General features: G+C 37.3%; 1 protein-coding gene across 1 annotated transcript; it reads left to right on the top strand.

Annotated features, from left to right (window-relative positions):
• The first annotated feature begins 16,369 nt into the window (after positions 1 to 16,369).
• LOC121786103 (uncharacterized protein ycf23-like) lies at positions 16,370 to 18,143 on the top strand. The gene is made up of 7 exons (XM_042184638.1): positions 16,370 to 16,613; positions 16,696 to 16,761; positions 17,018 to 17,155; positions 17,235 to 17,294; positions 17,365 to 17,562; positions 17,635 to 17,757; positions 17,883 to 18,143. The coding sequence occupies exons 1-7, from the start codon at positions 16,422 to 16,424 to the stop codon at positions 18,012 to 18,014; spliced, it is 909 nt and encodes a 302-aa protein (XP_042040572.1). The 5' UTR covers positions 16,370 to 16,421; the 3' UTR covers positions 18,015 to 18,143.
• The last annotated feature ends 363 nt before the right edge of the window (positions 18,144 to 18,506 follow it).

The following is an 18,506-nucleotide window of genomic DNA, read 5'->3' as shown; positions in this document are numbered from 1 at the left end:
ATCACCATATTCAATCAATATCAATAATCAATATTAATCTGCCCATCATGTACGACAAATTTAACCATTCAAACCAACATTTTAATAAATTCGTTTCATATTTGCCGTCATAAAGTTGGACTAAATAAAACTTGGGCCATAGCATTTCTAATTAAAATTTTTTAATTATAAATGAAGATTTTAAATCCACAATTACAAGAAAATAAAGGTAAATATCAATCTAAATTTCTACAAACAAGATGACTGAATCAATTAATATAATATAGTAGCACGAGATAGTTTAACATATTTCTCATTTTTGTTAGAAAGAGACCCGGAATATTCTACAAAATCAAGGAGAAGATCACGTATTGAATGAGAAGATTGCGGAGCATCTTTACCACATTATTAGAAAGATTTGATTGAGATAATATCTTACCATGTATAGTGATTATCTAGCCTATATATGATGTACTATGCCTTTGTGAATAATAAGCAATAAAATTACCCAATTCTACATGGTATCAGAGCGGGTCGCAGACTGTGGGTCAAATTTAACTGACCCAGCAGTATATCTGGACTTAAAAATTTGGGCCAAGTGGTCCAACCGATCGAAAAAAAATTGGGCCGATTGTCCAATCAATTAGACCCCAGACTAAGAAAGCCTTCAAAAATTACCCCCAGACTAGGAGATTTCTCGTATTTGACCCCATTTTGTGTAAAAATTCGTTTGCTCCCCTAGAAACCTTGTCATATGCATTTGAGGCCCGAGATTGTGATGAATTTGACGATACATGCTGGATTTTTTACTGTGAGGCCACTGATACCATGACGTATGATAAAAGGGATTTTGTGAAATTTTATAAAACCCATAAGTCACATATCCAAACAGCCAATGGGGGGTTAACTCCAGTTGAAGGAGCAGGGACTATAGAAATATTCCCTAATGTGCAGATTACGAATTGTCTCTATGTGCCGAACTTATCTCAGAAATTAATGTCGATTAGTCATGTGACTAAGGAATTGAACTGTACTCTGCTGATGCAACCAAACTTTTGTCTCTTACAGGATATCCGGACGGGGAGGATTATGGTACGTGGCACTGAATGCCGTGGACTCTATTTTGTAGATGAGATCGCTCGACACGATGGTACGGCGATGCTTGCTAACAGACCCACTACCCAGGAGACTTGGCTCTGGCACCAAAGAATGGGTCATACTTCTCCGGGTTATCTGAAATCTTTATTTCCCAAACTTTTTGTTCCTAAAGACTTTTCTTGTGAATCGTGTGTTTTGGCCAAGAGCCACCGTAATTCTTTTAAACCCAATGATACACGAGTTGAGACTGTTTTCTCTTTAATACATTCTGATGTGTGGGGCACAGCACCTATTGGTAATAGTTCAGGGTTTAAAAACTTTGTGATATTTGTTGATGATTGCAGTAGGGCTACATGGGTATATTTTATGAAACATAAGTTAGAGCATGCGCAGCGGTGGCGTCCGTCGCCACCGCCGTCCGCGCCGCTGGCACGGCGCTGCTCGATGTATCGAGCACGTCCGTGCCAGCGGACGCACACGTGGCGCGCTCCCATTCGTCAACGGCTCGACCGTTGCATTTAAACATTTTTTTATTTTTTTTTAAAAATCGGTTTTTATTAAAAAAACCGATAAAAAAAAATTCACTTCCCCAAAAAAATATATCCATTTATAACCGTTTTTTACACCTTTTTAATTTTTTTTATATTTTTTTACCCCAAAAATACACACTTTCATCTATAAATACCCCCAATTTCACCCAAAAATTCACATCAAACTACACAACTCTCATCATCATTCTCCAATATCCATTCTCATCTCCATTCTCTCATATCCATTTTCATCTTCATTCTCTCATACCCTACAACATCACTATGTCCGGCCAAGACGATAACCCTTCGGGCTCCCACGGTTGGAACCTCGAATGGTTCGGTTCACAACCGTTTCCTAGTCCGGAAACGAAATATTCGGCCCCTCCTCAAACCCAAGATTCGGCCGTTCCGGGTGGCTACCGTCCATACCCAATCGACGACCAAGGTGCCTCCGAAGGGCGCTACGGGTGGACACTGGAGCCTAGGCCTCGCGCCCCTTGCGGAAGGTGCCGCCGGATGCGTAGTCTTATTAGGAGTTTAATTATGTAATTTTTAATTTTTAGGATTTTAATTATGTAATTTTTAATTTTAAGAAGTTTAATTATGTAATTTTTAATTTTTATAATTTTAATTATGTATTTTTTAATTTTATTTGTAATTTGTAATATTTATTATGGTTTTTAAATGGATTTTAATATTATGGAAATGTTATTGTTTAATTGAATTTTATATTAATTGTACTCGTCCTTGCGGAAGAGCACAATTGTGGGTGTTGTGCTCTTGCCAGAGAGCAGGCATGAATAGTACCGCCCGGGCCCACAACCGTGCCGCTGGCAAGAGCACGGTTGTGGATGCTCTTAGAGGTTGTTGAAAAATTTATTTTGTTCTATAAAATGGTCCAAACCCAATTTTAAATAACCATTAAAATCCTACGGTCGGACAACGGGGGGGAATTCGTGAATAATTCTATGTCTCGGTTTTTTTAAGGATAACAAGTTAATCCACCAAACTTCATGCTCTCACACACCAGAACAAAATGGGGTAGCAGAGAGGAAGAATATGATCATCCTTGAAATGACTCGAGCACTTCTTTTTTATTCCAAAGTCCCACCAATGTTTTGGCCTGAAGCTGTAGCTACTTCTGTTTACCTCCTCAACCGCCTTCCCACAAAAATACAACATCGAAAAACCCCTTTGGGCCACCTGGCTACCTTAACACAAATCCCTGCTGCCTTATCTCTTCCCCAACATTTTCGGTTGCACTGTCTACGTACACGTTCCAAAATAAGAAAGAACCAAATTTTCTCCGTGTGCAATTAAGTGTGTATTTATGGGGTATGGGATCACTCAGAAGGGCTATAGATGTTATGACCCTAAAACTAAGAGAATTACCACTACCATGAATTGCAACTTCCTCGAAACATAATTCTATTACCACCTTGGGACTCAGGGGGAGAGTGAGAGACAGGGGGAGACCCAAGAAAGCGACTTCCTTCAGTGGCATGTGCCAAGTCACTTCGATATGGGACCACCGGAGCAAGTTGGTACCATCCATGAGTCGAATTTGTCTACAGAAACGAGCCCTTCAGCGCTTCCGCCGCCATCCTCTGATCCAACCGTACCGGAATTTGAGGTAATCTCTGGTACACTTTCTGAGGATACGATTAGTACTTCTAACCCCCCTGATACAGAGGAAGACATCACTATTGACCAAGACACGGGATAATACGTACTTCTGCTGCGCAGTACAAGAGGAATCCCTCCCAAGAGATATTCACCAGAGAGGATAGGAAGAAGAAGTAGATACTCAATAGCAAGCTTTGCTGAAGCTAATATCTCCAAAATGGCAAGGGCATTCCAAACTGCACTATACGAGGAGGAGATACCTCGAACATTTGAAGAAGCCATAAAAATCAAACATTAGAAGGAAGCAATGCTGGTTGAGATGAAAGCCTTGCAGAGAAATCACACATGGGAGATCAGTTCACTACCCGAAGGGAAGCATACCGTAGGGTGCAGATGGGTCTTCACTATCAAAAGGAGATCAGATGGAAGTATTGAACGATATAAAGCTCGACTGGTAGCGAAAGGATACACTCAAACTCAAGGTATCGACTATTCTGAAACTTTCTCTCCAGTTGCCAAAATGAATACTGTAAGAGTACTTCTATCTATAGCGGCAAATAAAGACTGGCCTCTCCATCAGTATGATGTCACTAACGCTTTCCTTCATGGAGAATTGAAAGACCCGATTTACATGGAAGCTCCACCAGGTTTTTCAGAAGAGTTCGGGCGAGAGAAGATGTGTAAGTTGAAGAAAACCCTATACGGGTTAAAACAATCTCCAAGAGCATGGTTCGGCAGATTCACAGAGGTGATGAAGAAATATGGGTATCAACAAAACAGTTCTGATCACACACTATTCATCAAACGAGAAGGTGGGAAAATTACTTGCTTGATAATTTATGTGGATGATATGATTATCACTGGAGATAATGACGCCGAGATAGAGCGACTAAAGGGGCATCTTGTTGCGGAATTTGAAATGAAGAATCTGGGTGACCTCAAGTACTTCCTCGGGATTGAAGTACTTAGATCTGGAAAAGGGATTTTTATTAGCCAACGCAAGTATATACTGGATCTCTTGGCAGAGATATGAATGTTGGACTGTAGGCCAGCAGACACTCCTATAGTTCAGAATCATGGGCTCCAAATCATAAAAGGAGCAAACCCTACTGATCGGGGAAGATACCAGAGACTCGTTGGGAAACTCATCTACTTATCCCATACTAGGCCAGACATTGCCTATGCTGTAGGAGTCCTCAGCCAATTTATGCACAGTCCTCAAGAAGAACATTGGGAGGCAGCGCTTAGAGTGGCACGATACTTGAAAGGAACTGCCGGACATGGAGTACTGTTTTGGAAGAATGGGCACCTAGACATCCACGGATATACTGATGCAGACTGGGCAAGGAACTTGATGGACAGACGATCCACCGAAGGATACTTCACTTTCGTTGGTGGAAACTTGGTAACTTGGAGAAGTAAAAAGTAGAAGGTAGTGGCACTCTCAAGTGCCGAGGCTGAATTCCGAGGTATTAGAAGTGGCTTAACCGAAATAATGTGGCTTAGAAGACTGATGAGAGAGTTGGACTTGGAGTCACATAAGACTTGCAAGCTGTTATGCGATAATAAAGCTGCAATCAGCATTTCAGAGAATCCAGTGCAACATGACAGAACGAAACACGTCGAGATTGATCGACATTTCATAAAGGAAAATCTTGAGGAGAAGATAGTGGAGATCCCCTATGTAAAATCAGAAGATCAACTAGCAGACATCTTGACTAAGGCCGTCTCCCCAAAGAATTTCCAAGAAGTGTTGGGCAAGTTAAGTTTTGGAGACCCGTCACTTAACTTGAGGGGGAGTGTTAGAAAGAGACCCGGAATATTCTACAAAATCAAGGAGAAGATCATGTATTGAATGAGAAGATTGCGGAGCATCTTTACCACATTATTAGGAAGATTTAATTGAGATAATATCTTACCATGTATAGTGATTATCTAGCCTATATATGGTGTACTATACCTTTGTAAATAATAAGCAATAAAATTACCCAATTCTACAATTTTATTATAAATTCGAGACACCACTGTCTAATAACGACCATTTATGTTCTTATCCGGTTGGAAAAAAGAAAAGGATATATTGGCCACATTGTCCAGAAGTTTAGACCATTTCATAGTAAATGTGTCAAAAATCATAGTACTACCTACTATCTAATAAACGCATACTATTAAAATAATAAAAATATGTTATTGAAATATGAATTGTATTCCGATATGCTATTCAACTTGAATTTCGACAAACTTCGATCCATTTATCAAATAGCCTAGCAAGTGAATAATGTTACTAATAAATATCATGTGCAATTTATCTGAAATTGAATAATACTTGAAGATGCAAAGATTCCATAAAGAATTAACTACGAGCACTGTATGTCATATGACACATGTCACCACCATATGTATCCATAGATGGGAGAATATGGAGCAACTATATTGGCGAAAAAGTAGTAAATATTTCTAATATCCTTTCATGAATGCCCATCATGCTTAGCATATCTAGCGGCGAATTCAGAATTTTGCTTAGCATATCTAGCGGCGAATTCAGAATTTTCGGTATTGGATACAATAAAAAATAATATTGAATTGAAAGTTCAGAATCAATCATTTATCTTTTCTATGTCATTATTTTTTAGGAAAGAAACTTCATTATTAATCAAAATGGATTAATTTATAGTATTACTACTTAGACTTTCATTACTTATTAAAATTAAGTGTGAACTATATAAATGGTATTTGATATTTCACTTTCGTGCATAAATGATACTTAATCTTTATTTTATATCGTTTTTGGTACCCCATGACAAAAATAACCCTAGATACCAAATATGTGATTTTTTTTGGTATAGAGGATATTTCAATTAAATAGTATCAAACATGTGATTTTTTTTCTTCCTTTCTTATTTCTTTTTCTCTTCTTTAGTTTCTTCTTCTTTCTTCTTTCTTTTTAGTATTTTATCTTCATTTCTTCTTTCTTTTTTCTCCTTAGTTTATGTTTCCTCTTTTTTCTTTTCTCTTCTTTTTCTTCTTTCTTTTTAGTGTTTTATACATACATCTAATTGCATTCATAATATAAATCAAGAACAAAACACCTAACTAAATTATTTATTTTAAGTAATTAAATTAATTGAATATTTTTATTAAATTATTTTATACTCATTTTAGGGTTGAAACACCTAACGAAAAATGTTAACTCTTTATATCATTATAAATACAATTCACAATTTTAAATTTTTATTAAGACTATATTGATTAGTTATTAATATAAAATAATTATTATTATTATTATTATTATAGAATATTATATGATTCGTAATTTAAATAATTGTACTATAGTTATTTATTAATTACTATTCCCTTCGTTCCTTATTAATAGTGACGTTTCTTTTCAGCACGGAGTTTAAAAATAGTGTGTTAAGTGTATGGTGAATAAAGTAAGTGAGAATAAAGTAAGAGAGATAAAGAGAGAATAAAGTAAAAGAGATGATTACTTTTTGCCAAAAATAAAAATGACTCATTTAATTTGGAACTTTTAGAAATAGTAAAATGATTCTATTAACATGGAACGGAGGGAGTACTAGTTTTTGTATTATAACAATAATATTATTATAATAATTAAATATAGTTATAACTATAATTATAATTAAGTATATTTAAATTATATTAAAAATAAATTAATTATTAATTTAAAACATCAAAATAATAGCATTAATATTGATTAATAATAAGAGTGAACTATAAAAATGGTCCCTGGACTATGGGTTTATCTCGCATATAGTCCCTAGACTTTAAAAATATCGTCAGATATCCCTGGACTAAGGGTTTATCTCGAAATTGGTCTTTTTGCCCTTTTTTGATATGAAAATACCATTTTGAGGGATTGGGCAATTTGGTCTTTTTACATTTTTAACATTTTAAATCTGATATTATTTCAGTGATGTATTAAATCTGATATTATTTTGTCATCCTTCACTTTGTTTCATTATTTCAATATTAGATTTAATTTTATAAAATTAAATTTTAAATATCAATAAATTTTTATTTATTAAAACTATTAATTTATGGACACTATAAATATTGATTAAAACTATTACTTTTTATTATTTAATATAATATTCAGTTGAATCGAAGAAGTACAGAAAAATAATATTAATCATGATGGAAAAATAAGAAAAATTCTACTTAGCATTCGTTCGGTTGTGATAATTGCTTGATATTATATATTATGAAGTTGAATAAAAATCTGATACTACTAAAAATTTTATATAGGAGTATTTTGTTTAAATTTTCTAGTTAATTTTGATTGTTTTCAAATAAACAAACAAAAAATTATATTAGTCCTACATTAGGTGCATATTTATTTCAGAATAATCGTGTTATATGATCTATTTATGATTAAAACTATTAAATATTGATTAAAACTAAGTTAGCGTCGGCATACCTTATTGATTAAATATTATACACTATCAAATATTGATTAAAACTATTAATTTTTGTTATTTAATAATTTTAATAATTAATAAAAATTTATTAATATTTAAAAATCTAAATTTAAAATTAAATTTTATAAACTTAAATCTAATATTGAAATAAAGAAACAAAGTGAAGGATGACAAAAGGGAATAAGAATTATAATTTTGAAATAATATCAGATTTAGTACATCACTGAAATAATATCAGATTTAAAATGTTAAAAGTGTAAAAAGACCAAATTGCCCAAACCATCCAAATGGTATTTTCATATCAAAAAATGACAAAATGTTCAATTTCGAGACAAACCCTTAGTCCATGGACCATTTTTGTAGTTCACTCTAATAATAATAGTATAAGGAGTGAGGAGAATGAGAGAAGATATTATAATACTCCATCCGTCCCAGTTTAAGAGTCATATTTTACTATTTCCGTCCGTCCCAATTTAAGAGTCTCATTTAGAATTTACCATATTTGGACATAAAATGTAACCTCATTGTTGATGAAATTTGCACTCAAATGCCATTACTTTCATAAAAATAAAACAAAACAAAATCCTAAATTTACAAAAAGTCAAAAGGGTCCCACTTTCCACTACCTTACTTCAATTATTACGCACTCCAACAACCATTATCTCACTTCAATTATTACACACTCCAACAATTTTTTTAAACCCGTGCCCTAACTAAATTGCACTCCTAAACTGGGACGGAGGGAGTATCACTTTTGGTACTAGTTTTGTGTATGCCCAAATATCCTCTATGACACAAATGGAAAAATGTACTCCCTCCGTCCCAAGCTACTCGCACTTATTTCCTTTTTGGGCGTCCCAAGTTACTTGCACTCTTTCCATTTTTAGTAAAAAATTTCACCTACAACCGTCATTTTTGACTTTCCTATACACTCATTCCTTAATCTCCGTGCCGAAAAGGAAAGGGGCGAGTAGCCCGGGACGGAGGGAGTACTTGTTTAGAGGGCATTTTGGGGTGAAAATCTCATTAGGTACCAAAAATGTGATTTATAGGTACAAAAAATGATACTCCCTCCGTCCGTGAAATATTGTCCAAGTTTGACTCGGTACGAATTTTAAGAAATATGAATAAAAATGAATTGAAAAAGTTAATGGAATAATAGTCCCACATTTATATTATAATAGAATGTGAGTGTAAATAGTTAGTGAAAAGTGGGGTCTATTTACAAAATATAGAACAAAAGCAAAGTGGACAACTTTTTACGGACGGACCAAAATGGCAAAATTAGACAACATTTCACGGACGGAGTATAAAATAAAGACCAGATACCATTTATGTGCGAAAGTAAAAGATCATATAATATGCATGCGTTCACTATAAAATTAAAGTTCTTTCAATTTATGCACTACTGATAATTTATGAGTTTTGCATATTATGTTATTTTTAATGACAAATCATTTTTTATTATATTGAAGAAAAGTTTCAATTGTTTTCAAATAATAGAAGAGATTTAAATTACTTTATAAAATAATTAACAAATTTTAAAAATAAAATAAACGCATTATAAAAATAAATAGAAAATACTACTAAAAAGTAAAATATTTTAAAAAGAATTAGGCTTAAGAGAATAGTGTAAAGATAACATGAATATATAGGTGGAAATTGAAAAATGTTTTGCAAGCAAAAATTAAAGATATGTACATATTTAAAATTTAAAAGCATTAGTAAAACAAGAAAAATATTCAAACTGAACAATTCAAAATTGAACTTCCCGGGACTGGTACTCGGTCTAGCCGTCTAGGAACCGATAAAGGGAGCTTCCTTCCACTCGGCCAATTTCTTCAACTATTAAATGTAAGAATATACTCTATCTGTTCCATAATAGTGGAGACATTTTTTTTTGCACGGAGATTAAGAAAAATTGTGTAAAAAGAGTTAAGTAAAGGAAGGATAAAGCAGGAAAAGAAAAAGGTAGAGAGATGAATAGAGAATAAAGTAAGAGAAAGTAAACTAAGTCAAAGGAAATGTGTTGACAAAAGGGAATGACTCCACTACTATGAAACGTACTAAAATGACAAAATGACTCCACTACTATAGAACGGAGGGAGTATATAAAGTTATTAAGTGACGTTTTGGGCATACAATTGTACCCCCTAGTTCTATTCTCCTTCCGCCAGTGAGCATACCTACTTGTAGGAGTGAGGAAAAAAAATTGAAAATCGAATATCCGAATTGAACCAAACGAAAATTTGAAATTTGGTTTGGTTTTTTCGATTTTTCGGTTAGGTTCGGTTTTGAAAATACAAAATTTTGGGTTTTTCAGTTCGGTTCGGTTTTGACGAAAAAAAACCCGAAAAACTGATTTTTTTAAATATAATATATAATCTCCGTCCCAAGTTACTTGAGTCGTATTCTATTTTGGGTTACTCCAAGTTATTCGAGTCATTTATCGTTTTGACTAAATGAAGATGCAAGGATTCCCCAAAGGCCAAAGCAAGGAGATTCCTTGAAACAATGAACTACTCCAACTCATATTTGCTTAAGAAAACACATTTGAAGTTGCAAAAATTAAATTAGTTTGTAACCCAAAATTATAATGTAAGGAAAGAGATAATTCAAGTTGGAATAGTTTGTTAAGAGTCATAAATTCTGCCTACAGGAAATAGGCTGGCAAGCAAGATTTGAACATTCTTTATTCAAATCGTTGATTTATAGTGCGACAGCGAACGAATATAGGTATAGATGTTCTAAGTCATTTGTAGGGAATAATTTACGTTACACTCGCAATATGATAAGGCTTGAACAAATATATGTACTCCTATTAAATTAATAATTGTAAGTTGATTGTGTGAGTTCGAGTGTGTTTCCATAGGTCTTCATAGTGGATGGATGCATATGTAGCGTGTCAATGTCAATGGATACAATCAAATGCAATTAATATAATGTTAATGGGTGGTGATAAAATATAAGTAGTGGAAACTCTAAATTATAATCTGGATTATCAAAAAATGTTAAAATATGATAAAATAATAACAATAGAAAATGTCAATACAATATTAATACAGTGTCAACATAACATCAACGGTTGATATTGTATTTATATTTTTTGTTACTATTATTTTGTCATCTATTAACATTTTTTACTGTCCAAATTATAATTTGAAGTTTGTATAGAGTTAGAGCATCTCCAATGGCGGACGTCCGGTCGGACATCCGGTCGGACGTCGCGACGGGCGACCCGGACGTCCGCCATTGTGGCGTTTAGGGTCGGATACGGACGTCCCGTGAGGACGTCGGGTGTTCTCGGACATCCCTGCGACGGGCGGGCGGACGTCCGCCCCTGTGGCAAGGGTCGGACGTCCCGCTCGGACGTCCAAAATTTTTTTATTTTTTTTAAACCCTATATATACGGCTCGTTGAACTTCATTTCATTTGCACCACTTGTTGTTAACAAGTTTCTCTCTTCTTTTACTACAAATTTCATTTCTACTTTTAATGGAGAACGATAGGAACTCCCCGGCCACGAGCGAGTCGCAGACTCCGGCGTTTCCCATCGACCTGGAGGGAAACGTCAGCGGAAATGCGACAACGGTACCGGGAATGGGACAGATGGGGGGCATGGGTGGGATGATGTCCCCTTATATGTACAATTGGATGGGACAGATGGGTGGTATGGGTGGCAATCAGATCTGTTGCAATCAGACTCTCGCCGTCGTCGTCGCCCGGTTGGGCAAAAGGCTGCGCAGCGGAGGGCTAGGGGAACCAGCGGCGGTAGCGGGTCGTTCGAGGTCGAATCGGAGGCCACTGCTCCCCAAGAAGATATCGACCGCCTCGCCCGCGCGCAGTTAACGACAAGCTTGGTCCGGACCATGCATAGGTGGCATAGCACGACCGATCCGCTGTACAAGAGGATGCTGAAGGATGTCATCGATGGATGTCGGCGCGATTTGGGGATGCCCCCCGTTGGAGATGATGGCGCCGAGATTAGCGGAGGGGACGACGGGGGCGGCACGGGCGACGAGGACAGCGCGGAGTGAGCCAGGGATGTTGGATTATGTATTTTTCTTTTTTTGAATGACTATGTATTTTGCTTTTTTCTAACTATGTTTTTTTTATGTTTTATGAATATGTATTTTTGCCCGTATTTTGCTTTCCCGTATTCCGTGTCAAAATTATATTTCCGTTTTTACGTAATTAAATTATTGTGATTTTTTTTATTGTGAGATGTCCTAGTGGGAAGGGCGGACATAGGAGGGGATGTCCTAGTGACGTGGCAGTGAGATGGGAAGTCCTAGTGACGTGTCAGTGGGATGGGAAGTCCTAGTGGATGTCCTAGTGGGATGTCCGCCCACTGGAGATGCTTAGCATTTGATTACATTTTTACTGTTAATTCCAATTAAAATAATGCGATTACATCATCATTTTTTAAAGTTTGCTAAAGTGACCAAATTGATCTTTACTGTTAATTCCAATTAAAATAAAGCGATTACATCATCATTTTTAAAGTTAGCTAAAGTGACCAAATTGGACATGATTTATAAAATTGTGGACTCCAAGTCCATGTCAAAAATTAATCCACATAGACTAAGAAAAGCAGCAATACCTTTGTAAAGTTGGAAAAATTGGGGTTAATCACATTGCAACAAATCAATAAGTTAAAAATGTGTATGTGAATGTGTTGGGCTAGTAGTATAATTATCTGCATGTACTTCTTTCGTCCCGGTTTAAGTAATTGATTGAATTGAGACGGAGGTGTATTAATATTTCAGGTTCGAGTCTATCGTGACATGATCTTTAAATTTTTGTTCATTTAAAAAACAGTAATTTAAGGATGCATCCCGCTTGAAATTTAAGAAACTTTATCTTAGGGCATGCATATATACATGTAAATTCTCCCGTCTCATAGAAATACTTGCATTTTTCATTCCATCCATCCCATAAAAATATGATCATTTCCATTTATGAAAAGTTGTCTCTAATTCATTACTCATATATATCAATTTACTTACAACTTATACCACTATAGCCCACCATTACAACCCATTAAACATTAATAATAATATGAGTTCTATTATCAACTAACACTACGTTATATTACTAATTATGCATTAATTTCCGTGTAATTTCAAATGCATATATTTGTTTGTGACAGATGGAGTATATTACTAGGGTTGAAGTGCGTTATATTACTAACATTCAACATAGTGTATTAAAAATGTCAATACGATGACATTAAAATATCAACACATAATATCAACACAGTATCTTGAAATGTCAATAAAATTATGTGTTGACATTTTAATGTCATCGTGTAAGATTTTTAATACACTACGTTGATGAGTTAGCAGAGATAGCAACTTAAGAGATTTAACAGTTGATCACACCCCATACATGTTCTACAATCTATGAGTTGTTCAGTTTGCAAAATTAAATTTGTGTTATGTTTGATTGATGACCTTGAATCTTGTAACTTAATCATAGATGGATAGTCATGTGATAATTAGTTATAGACAACCTCTTCGTACTAAATAATCTCAGAACTTAATCTTATATTATATCTTAATACTATTTTATCTACAAAATCAAACACCACAATCTGTATGCATATTAAATTTCATGAAGATGATAATGATATACACAATCTCATCATCATTCTCCAATATCCATTCTCATCTCCATTCTCTCATATCCATTTTCATCTTCATTCTCACCACAATCCGCGAGCGCTCGCCGGTCCGCTCGCCGCCATTGCAGGCGGCAGACCGGCGAGCGAATTTTAAATTTTTTTTTTATTTTTGAAACACTATATATACACGATTTGCATGTCATTTTCATTCACACCACTTGTTTTAACGAGTACTCTCTCTATCTTAATTTCTGTACAAGATCAATAACGCGAAATGGAGAACAACAACGAAGGTACTCCAGTGACGAGCGGGTCTCAAACTCCCCCGGTACCTGTGGGAGGTCGATGGGGCCCGATGCCCGGGTACTACAACATGTACCCGTGGCAGCAGATGATGCCCGGGATGGCACCTGGGGGGAGTATGCCTGGGGGTTTACCGGCTATGCCGGGGTGGACACCCGGGAAGCAGATGATGCCGGGGTGGGGTCCCGGGATGCAGATGATGCCGGGAGGGGTACCGGCGACGCAGGGGATGCCGCGGGGGTACCGGCGACGCAGGGGACGCCGGGGGGGGATGTCTATCGCCCCAGTTTTGATTTTTCGACTGATTCTTCGCACACATCCACCCCAACGGAGGCGCAGTTCACGCAATATGAGACTTTATCCTTAGAGGAGTTGGGGTTTGATCTTCTCGGTGTTCCGGAAACTCCCGTTCAAACGGGAGGAGTAGGGCGGGGTCGGGGCCCCGCAAAGAAGAAGGGCAAGGGGAAGTACAAGAGGGTCGGCCAGTCGTTGCAGCCGGTTGAGGACGACCCCTCGGTGCGGAGGAAGTGGACGGACGCGGAGAACGTCGTGCTTTCCAAGGCGTGGGTGAGTGTCTGTGATGATCCTCTGGCTACGAACAATCAGAGGATCGTCAACATGTGGGCCAAAATTGCTGCAACCTACATGAGATTTTGCCCGGAGGGGAGGCCGCGCACCGGGGAGGAGTGCCGGAAGGGGTGGGACCAAATCAGGGCTGGGGTCTCGCGGTTTTCGGGCTTGTACGCCAACGCCCTCCGCATGTAGAGCAGTGGCCAAACGGAGGATGACTGCAGGAGGATAGCGGAGAAAGACTTCCCCTAGCCCGGGTTGTATAAGGAGTTCACCTACTGGAACTGCTACGAGGTGTTGATGGACTCCGAGAAGTTCCGGGCAGGTGTCGACGCTGGCTGGCCGAAGAAGCAACGACTGAACTATACCGGTGATTACAGCGGCAGCAGCGGCGGTTCCCCCGACCTCCCCGATGATGCTCAGGAGCTCCCGTTCCCTCCATCGTTCACTCGCCGAACTCGCCCGGTTGGTCAAAGGCGGGAACAACTGGAGGCGAGGGGGGGCGCCGGGGGGTCCCAGGAGGTACAGTCGGCATCCCCCCTTGGGCAGTCGTCGGAGGATCTCAAATTATTCGTGCGTCAACAAACGCGCGCTCAGATGGCCAAGACGTTAGCCGAATGGCAGACGACGACGGACCCCGAGGAGAAGAGTTTTCTTCACGCAATGCTCGTGAGCATGCGTGACGATTTGAAGACCGGGGGGGCACCGGGGGGTTCCGGCGGATACGGAGGCGGCGACGACGGTGACGGTGGTGAGGGGGGCGACGGAGACGAGGAGTGAGGCGGATGTCGTGTTTTTTTTAATAATGTATTTTTTTTAAATTAATGTATTTTTTAATTTAAATAATATTATTGAATTTTCTTTGTGTCGTACATTTAATTTCGTATTTTGTGTGATTGTCAATTATTTGTTTTATATAATTAGGGGTGACGTGGCTAGGCTATTGCTAGGCTATTTGTTTATCCTGATGATGTGACAGGAGAATTTTTAGTGCTGATGATGTGGCAGGAGGAGTTTGTGGCTGTGCTATGGCCGGACGGAAGCCCTTGGAGATGACAAGTGGTATGTATATTTTGTTGGGTCTCATTGAACTTCCAAACTGAGTCAACTCAATAATAATTTTGAAAATTGAGTTAACTCGCGAAGAAACGCGGCATCGTTGTCGTTGAACTGCATTTTGCGCCATACTATTCCCAAACTACCCCTGCTCAGCTCACATATAATGGCTCTGCAATTCAAACTCCAAACTCCAAACACCAAAAACAAAAAATCACAAAACACCCTCGATTTCTTCCAATTTTCTACATCGATCCATCAACAATGTCTCTGCTGAGAGAAGGAGATGAGAAGAAGCCGTCCGTTTTCTCGTCACTATTCTACAAGAGGCTGAAAAACAAGGACAGCAGCCGCTCGTGGCGGCGGATGTCGAAGAGCTCGACCGGATTCCGGTGGAAGAGGAAATTCAGCTTCAGTTTGCGCGTTTGGTTCGTGGACAATGTCCTCTTCAAAATCGTCTCGATATTCGAAGCTGCTGTGCTCGTCACGAAGCTCTGCTTCTTCTACCTCTGCTGCGGCTGCCACTTTTAATTATTCGGATTTGGATCGTTGTTGGTGAAGAATGAAGATTGATTTGGGGGAAAAATTGGATTCGCTGATTTCGAGATTCTTCCCCAATGTTGATTTGGCGCTGGGAATCAGCTCAATATTGTTTTATTTTATTTTTAATTTCAATTTAGTGTGGTTTGTATATAAAATTTGTTGTTATTTAATTTGTTGAAAGTTTAAAATTTTAGTCACGTGCTTTTTTATTTCAACGAAATTTGTTTTTTAGATGAGTTTTTGCAATTTATATGAATAAAAGAAATAAAAAAATCCAGCAATTTTAATATAACCAATTATATATATATTTTTGTTATTTGTGTGATTGAAGCATGGTACAAATATGAATTTATTGACATACGTGTATAGAACACGTAAATTAAAGACTTGACTAAAATTAGAAGCCAAGACCTCGATATTACTACTAAATTTATGAATTTCATAATCTCATAATTTATACGAGAATAAATAAAAATGGACTATATGTCAGAGGCACACGTAGATAATGGACCTTGGGCCCAAAAATATATATTTTCAATTTTCAGCCCAAATATCTTATCATTTTCACCTCAATATAATATAATCACAAAATTTTCCAATTCTCATCACTCTCTTATCTCTTCATTCCCATTGACACCAATATTCGAGGAGATGAGTTCCTCAATATTCACACCTTCAGCTCAAACGGTCTTGAAAAAGAATCAAACTCCTCTGCTGCTGCACCATATCAATGCCTCTCCCCTCCAAAACCGAGTTTCTTGCAAAGGCAGAAGAGTAAAGGCTTTGCTTTCCACAACCAAACAGAAAATCTTGAAGGAATTTCACCAAAGAAGAGCCCTCAAAGTTAGTATTGTTGGATATTTTTTACATGTAAGAAAAATCAAAATTGAACCTATATTTTCACATTTTCTTTTTCCATTTGCAGATTATTACAGGATTGCAGAATTTTGACAAGGATAATGTAGCTGCTGTTGTTACTGCTGCAGATAAGGTCAGTTTCAGTATGTGTTTGTGTTGTTTTATTCATTGTTTAGTGGTAGTATTAATTTCTTTATTCAGATAAAGTAACAATATGGAGGAGTAGTGTTTAAACTAACAAATTTGTCATAAACTTGTAAATTTCTAAAAAAGAACTTACTAATGAATTGAACATGAAGGGGTTGTGTTTGTCTAGCCTATAAATTTGTTTTTGTCAAAATTGAGATAGTAATACAAATTTGTTTTGTTTTTTGGGTTGGTTTAAGTAGGGTGGTGCAACTCATGTGGATATTGCTTGTGACCTCGAATTGGTGCGACTTGCAACGCACCTCACTTCCCTTCCGGTATGCGTTTCTAGTGTAGATCCATCAGCATTTCCAGCTGCAGTTGAAGCCGGAGCCTTAATGGTTTGACTACTCTAACTCTCACTCTGCTTGCATTAGGCGTGTAATTGAGTCGAGTTGATCTGAGTCGTTGTTTTTTCAGGTTGAGATTGGAAACTATGACTCATTTTACGAAATGGGTGTTGTTTTCTCACCGGATGAGGTATTGCTATAGTAGTATTTCTTGTGTTCCTTTTTTGACTAGGGTTAAAAGGGTGTGTTTGAATTTGCAGATCGTTAATATGACAAAAGAGACTAAGAGGCTGCTTCCATCGACCGTCCTTTCAGTCACCGTGCCTCACACACTGAGCCTTCCTGACCAGGTGAAGCTAGCCGAGCAGCTGGAGGTTGAGGGAGCCGACATCATCCAAACCGAAGGTGGAAAATCGTCTACTCCTTCCAAGGCTGGTGTGCTTGGCCTAATTGAAAAGGTAACAACTAACTACTACACTTATGTTTTATAAGTGAAGAAATGGCATTATTTGACACTTGCAATGGTTTAGGCGTCGCCGACTCTTGCAGCTGCGTACTCCATCTCTCGTGCAGTTCGAATCCCGGTGATGTCTGCTTCGGGACTAAGTTCAATCACCGCTCCTCTAGCGATCGCTGCTGGTGCTTCTGGCGTGGTACGTACTACAAAACAAAACTAAACAAAACAATACAACACCAAAGTTTTTTCAAGCAAATAATTCTAGTAATGTTTTGGTTATATTGATTTGCATAATATATAATGTGTGTTGACAATGTGTAGGGTGTTGGGTCAGCTATCAACAAGCTAAACGACGTCGTAGCCATGATTGCTGAGGTGAAAACTATTGCGGAGTCTTTGAATCTTTCAAGGAGACAAGCACAAGTGTTTGATGAAACCATAAATATGTTTTGAAGCTTTCTCATTTCTGATTATTCTATCTCGATTTCGATCTTTGTTTTTAATTAAAAATGAAGTACTTTATCTTTGACTATGCTTTCATGTAGTGTCAAATTAAATTTGAATTAGATCTTCATTAATTTATACATGTGTACATGTATAATCAATTTGAGGCTGTGGATTTAGGTACGACTAACTCATTCAATGATTTACTTGATAAACGCATTTATCTCATATATCTGTATATGCTCAAAGTTAGCTTGAGTTAGATCCATACATCCCATAAAACGTGAAAAATATAATTATATCTTAACCTCGGGAATTATTGGTCACCTTTTTTCTCCCATGACTCGTATACATGCTAACCGATTACAAATTACTCCCTCCTCCGTACCTAAAAAATAGACCATATTTTTCATTTCCGAATGTCAATTAAAAATTTACCAGTTCTATTTAACTAAACTTTTCCCTCTCTAATGGGTGAGTCTCATTCTTCACTGACAATAC

Source organism: Salvia splendens, chromosome 22 (assembly GCF_004379255.2).
Source record: "Salvia splendens isolate huo1 chromosome 22, SspV2, whole genome shotgun sequence".
Classification (NCBI taxonomy): Eukaryota; Viridiplantae; Streptophyta; class Magnoliopsida; order Lamiales; family Lamiaceae; genus Salvia; species Salvia splendens.
The sequence above is the reverse complement of the archived record's forward strand: the minus strand, read 5'-3'. Positions and strand labels throughout refer to the sequence as shown.

Bases quoted from the DNA above. Each gene is read 5' to 3' on its own strand.
- LOC121786103 (XM_042184638.1), top strand. From the start codon at position 16,422: ATGAGTTCCTCAATATTCACACCTTCAGCTCAAACGGTCTTGAAAAAG. The intron at 17,295-17,364 runs GTATTGCTATAG...TTGAATTTGCAG, and splicing joins TTGTTTTCTCACCGGATGAG to ATCGTTAATATGACAAAAGA. The intron at 17,758-17,882 runs GTACGTACTACA...GACAATGTGTAG, and splicing joins CTGCTGGTGCTTCTGGCGTG to GGTGTTGGGTCAGCTATCAA.